Source organism: Limulus polyphemus, unplaced genomic scaffold (assembly GCF_000517525.1).
Source record: "Limulus polyphemus unplaced genomic scaffold, Limulus_polyphemus-2.1.2 Scaffold3213, whole genome shotgun sequence".
Lineage (NCBI taxonomy): Eukaryota > Metazoa > Arthropoda > Merostomata > Xiphosura > Limulidae > Limulus > Limulus polyphemus.
In genome coordinates, this window is record NW_013668823.1 from 11,963 (window position 1) to 16,901 (window position 4,939).

Below are 4,939 nucleotides of genomic sequence, written 5' to 3' on the forward strand. Positions count from 1 at the left end.
AAAAATCATAAATTACTATATCAGTACCATAGAATCCCACTATAATTTATCAAGCTTAGTAACTAAGCTGTATATGGGTCTAAAAAATATGAAAGCCACTAGAACATTCTGAGCTTCTGATTGGTTATTCACATGTGATATATTGAAGTGTATATAAGGGACCATTTCCAAAAATGGAAAGTGAGTTGAGCCATTGTGTTTGATTCAGTACAGGAGTGATATCTCAGCAAATAAAAAGGATACAAGGTTCTTATTTTATATTCCAGCTCATCAGTACCAGTAATTATAAGGGTTATTCTGCAGTTAAATGTCATGAAGAGTTACCAAAGCACCAATTAAGAAGTCTTACACATGCACTTAATACAACAAAAACAATGGAGACTTTTCTTAAGAAAAATACATCAGAAGAATTTAAGATTTTGTAGCAGAGGTTACTTGCGAATACCATGCCATAAAGCATCATCATTCATATAATTCACCAGATTGTGGTTTAAAATTTTTCTAAAATTCACAGTGATTCAAATGTTTGTTCTAAGTTTTCTTGTGGAAGAATAAGATGTGAAGCTATTGTTAATGAAGTTCTTGTGCTGAGAGCAACAGAAACATTTATTGAAAGTATAAATCTAAAAACCATGTTTTGCCCTACAAATGGACACTTTAAATAAGAAAAACATAAAATTACCCTCAATATCTGTTCAATTGTTTACATTAGATCATGGTATAGAAACAAAACTGTTATATTTTTTTGAAAACGCAGATGAGAGTACCAACAGAATGTTTGCAACCATAAAGAAAACGCTAGATGATTTAAGACTAGATTTCAAAAACAGATTTGCATTCAGTGCAGATAATACAAATGCTAACTATGGTAGGCACCATTCACTGTTCAATAATTTGAAAATAGCGAATGATAATATTTTAAAGGCCAACTGCCATAAAGTTGGTTTAGATGAATTATCTGTGAACATAGAACTAAAACTATATGGACTTTTTCCATGTCTACAAAAAAAAAAAGATGAGAATAACTGAAAGAAGTTTGTGAATTTGTTGAAACTGAGTTCAAAGAAATCTTAAAACATGCTACTACATAATTGGCACCTTGTGTTGTAAAATTTAAGAAATCGGAATGCACTAAAATCATACTTTTAGGAGATGAATGTCTCAAACAAATAAAAAAAAAACAATCCATATCAATGAAATGGGTGATAGCAAAATGGAATCTTATTTCCACCTTCGTCATGTTTTAGAAATGTTTCAAGAAAGTATCAAAATATTAGAAGGAAGTAAAACTACATTTAAATTGCAAATAACAAGTCGCACAGAAAAGCAGTCTTTTGGGTCACGTGGTATGTTTAATGCAACACTGGTTCAAATTAGATGTCTGTGATGTCAAAATACTAAGTCTGTAGTTTTTACGAATTAGGAACTCAAATTACCAATACTGACGAGCTAGAATGTAAAATAAGAATCTGTATCTTTTTTATTTGCTGATATATCACTCCTGTACTGAATCAAACACAGTGGCCCCACTCACCTGCTTGCATTTTTGGAAACATTCCCTTATATACACTTACTTCTATATATGACATGAATAACCAATCAGAAGCTCAAAATGTCCCCTAGCAGTTTTTTTCAGTCTTTCTAACATTCGTTACACTATTTCTTTCTTTTGAATCAAGATTTCAATGAGATAGGTTGTGTCTTTAGTCTGCTTGAAATTTAATTTTTTTAGACCTAAATACAGCTTAGATAAATTATAGTAGAATTATATATATATTCCTCGTGTGAAATTTTTAAAGGCTTAGCAACCTACATCAAGCAGCATCCGAGTACAAAGGTCATAACTAGAAGAAATAATTGTTTGCTTTAGTTCTTCATTTATTGTTCTGTTTTAAGAAAGATAAGCTTAAGAATTTATTTCAAAATAGAAATAATCTGTATAGACATATAATGTATAGTAATTGAAATGTGACTATTTTAAAAACTACTAGTCAACTAGAACACAGCTAAGACAAGTTACTTTGAACAGAACAAAGGTCACCTTTATGTTATTTGATGTGGTAACATGAGTGCACGTGAGCCACGTCGTTGTAACTTCTGTATTGTTAGCGAAGCACTGGTGAAAGGTCAATATAATAAATATATATATATGTGTATATAAGGTTATGAGATTTACTGAACCCATACAGAGATTACTTACTGAAAATAACAGATAAAATAGTTTTTTTAAAAAAATGTTTGATAACTATCCAGACATTATAAAGATTTCACACGTGAAATTTCAAACTTTTCTGATGCATAAAAATATTTTTTATCTTAAAATGAAAATTACTTTGTATGATAGATAAGCAAGATGTGAAAGAAACAAAGGCATGAGAGATACATTGCTTTACAAACCTCAAGACTTAATAAAAAAGTTTGATATTTTGCGTATGAATGCATTGTAATGTTTACTGATAAACTACCAAATTTCATTAACGTTTGCTAACTAATTTAAAAGTTATAGCATGAAAACTATAACTAACGGGTTGAAAGAGTTATAAAGTGGAAATTACAACAATCTATTTGAAATAGTATTGTATATATTTATCATTCCATCAGCATCTGCTTTTGCGGAGAGAATATTTTCTGTAATAGAAACCAAAAGGAAATCTCTGTATGACTGATTTACTAAGAAGCAAATTATTAACTTGTATAAATAACAAAAGTACTTGGTCTGTATTTTCTAAGAGAATTTTAAGTAATAAAACTTTATTGGGTGCTGCAAAAGAGCAAAGAAAATAAAAATTTCAAATGGAAAGGAATTAAAGCTGACAAAAAAAAATTTGTTTTCAAATATACCTATATATTACAAGCTGAAATACCCATCAACTGAGAGGGGAATGTTTAAATTTAACTACAACAATGCAAGTTTAACAGCAATAATATATTAAAATTCAATAAGTTGAAGTAATATTCATTTTAAAATTAAAAACACTTATGCATCATAAAATTTTGAAATTTCACATATGAAATCTTTATAATGTCAAGAAAGTTATCAAATGTTTCTTAAGAAAAACTTTATATTTTATGTTACTTTCACTTCTGAATCTCTGTATAGGTTCGGTATATTTGACCGATCTTTCAATCACCATAAAAAATTAGGAAATAGATATAAATTATGCTTTTTTCATTCTAGAATGACTACAAATTATAACAAAAAACCACAACTGTTAAATCTAAATAGCTTAAATCTTGTAAGTTTATATACCTATATATATATGTATTTCATTTAAAAATTACCGAATCACCTAATATGAAGACCCCCCAGCAGAAGGGTTAATAAAAGTTGTACATTTTTGTCCACATAAGACTGATGTAACAGTGGCCACATCAAATAAATTTGCTAGTATGTTTATTAAACCATTAAGGTTTAAAAAACTTTGAGATCTCCCCAAAATATATGTGGAACATGATAGAAACATACGTTCAGACCAGTCAAAGAAAAAATATCACCATTTGATGTTATATTTGTTCAGAATTAAGCAGAAAGCCACACAATGGGTATCAAAACCTGGTTTCTATCATTGTACGTCTGCAGACATACTTTTATGCCACTGTGGGGCTTAATGTCATTACAGTAACACCTTTGGCTAAAATACCACATCTGAAGAAGGAAAACTTCATACAATTACAGTTTACAGGTGAAACCATGACAAATTGAACTGTATTTATGACTTGCACTGGGTATCACTTTTTACATCCAATTGTGATTCTATAATGCAAAATTGAATTAAAATTACCATTTTATAAAAGGATACAAACAATAATAAAAACACACGTGCAAAATAATACAATTATTTCAAAGAACAATTACTTCAAGTTCTATATACATGTATCCAAAGTACAGCATCTAATTCTGGCAGGGCATTTTTGTGCTCTTACTATTCCGTATAATTTTAAAGTTTGATAGTGTGAAGTGAAGGAAGAAGTTTCCCTAACTACATACCCAAGTTTAAAAATTAGACATTTTTTACTGTAGCCTACTTTTCATTATGCAGAATACACCCATATTATGCAACACTGACGTTATAGTATCGCACAGATATGCAAATTATGCACAACAATCAGTACACCCCCGTGATATACACTTCTACATAGTATTACTATAGATCAGTAAATTAACATACCACTCATGTAAATCGAACACTTAAAAGTGTAACATTAACTTTAATTAAAAGCCCTTCTACACCTCTACTACGATAATAATTAATTATACTACAATATAGAAAAAAAAAAACTTAGTGGAACATTTAACTTGAAGTCAACAGTCAAGCCTAACCCTAAAAGTAATCCACACTAAGGTCAAATTATGCCCTAAAGGTAATGGTATAGACACACTCCTCTAGCTTACTTTAGGCCTAACCCCACGCCTCCATGCTCACACGTTGCAATTGTTGTTAATTTACTTAACTAGTTCATCTGGCATTTCAGTAGTTAATACGTGTAACATCTATCACCAAGAGATCTCGAGAATTGAATTAGCAAATTTCAATAAGTACAAATTAGATATACAAATACTTATTTTTACAATACGTGAGACTAAACACTTACCACTGCCATGATGGCGATAAGCACGACAAAAAGAAAGGTTAGTGCGCATGTGTCTAACTAAGTAGCCCAGTGGTGAAACAATAAATTAATAATTTTTAATATTTAAAAAAAGTTATTTATTGTCAAAGGTGAAAATATCATAATATATAGAAATTACTGTATGCATTTATTTATACATATTTTTCCCTGTAATTAACGAAACAATATGCTATTTTTTATAAGCTTGGTTGTAGAATATGTCAGGGTTCTACATGTATGGTGTGTGGACAGGATTCTTTACAGTAGGTGTCTGTGATTTCTTGGTGATAAATTTCTATTGTAAACGGAACAGCACACAATCCACTTG

The 4,939-nt window shown here is 29.9% G+C and overlaps 1 protein-coding gene across 1 annotated transcript in view; it reads right to left on the minus strand.

Annotated features, from left to right (window-relative positions):
- LOC106468908 (60S ribosomal protein L22-like) overlaps window positions 1-4,662 on the minus strand; it is an 11,717-nt gene extending 7,055 nt beyond the window's left edge. Inside the window, exon 1 of the mRNA XM_013929360.2 lies at window positions 4,594-4,662. Coding sequence (XP_013784814.1) covers window positions 4,594-4,602 — 9 coding nt within the window. The 5' untranslated portion in view covers window positions 4,603-4,662. The remainder of the gene's footprint in view (window positions 1-4,593) is intronic.
- Window positions 4,663-4,939: the final 277 nt, after the last annotated feature.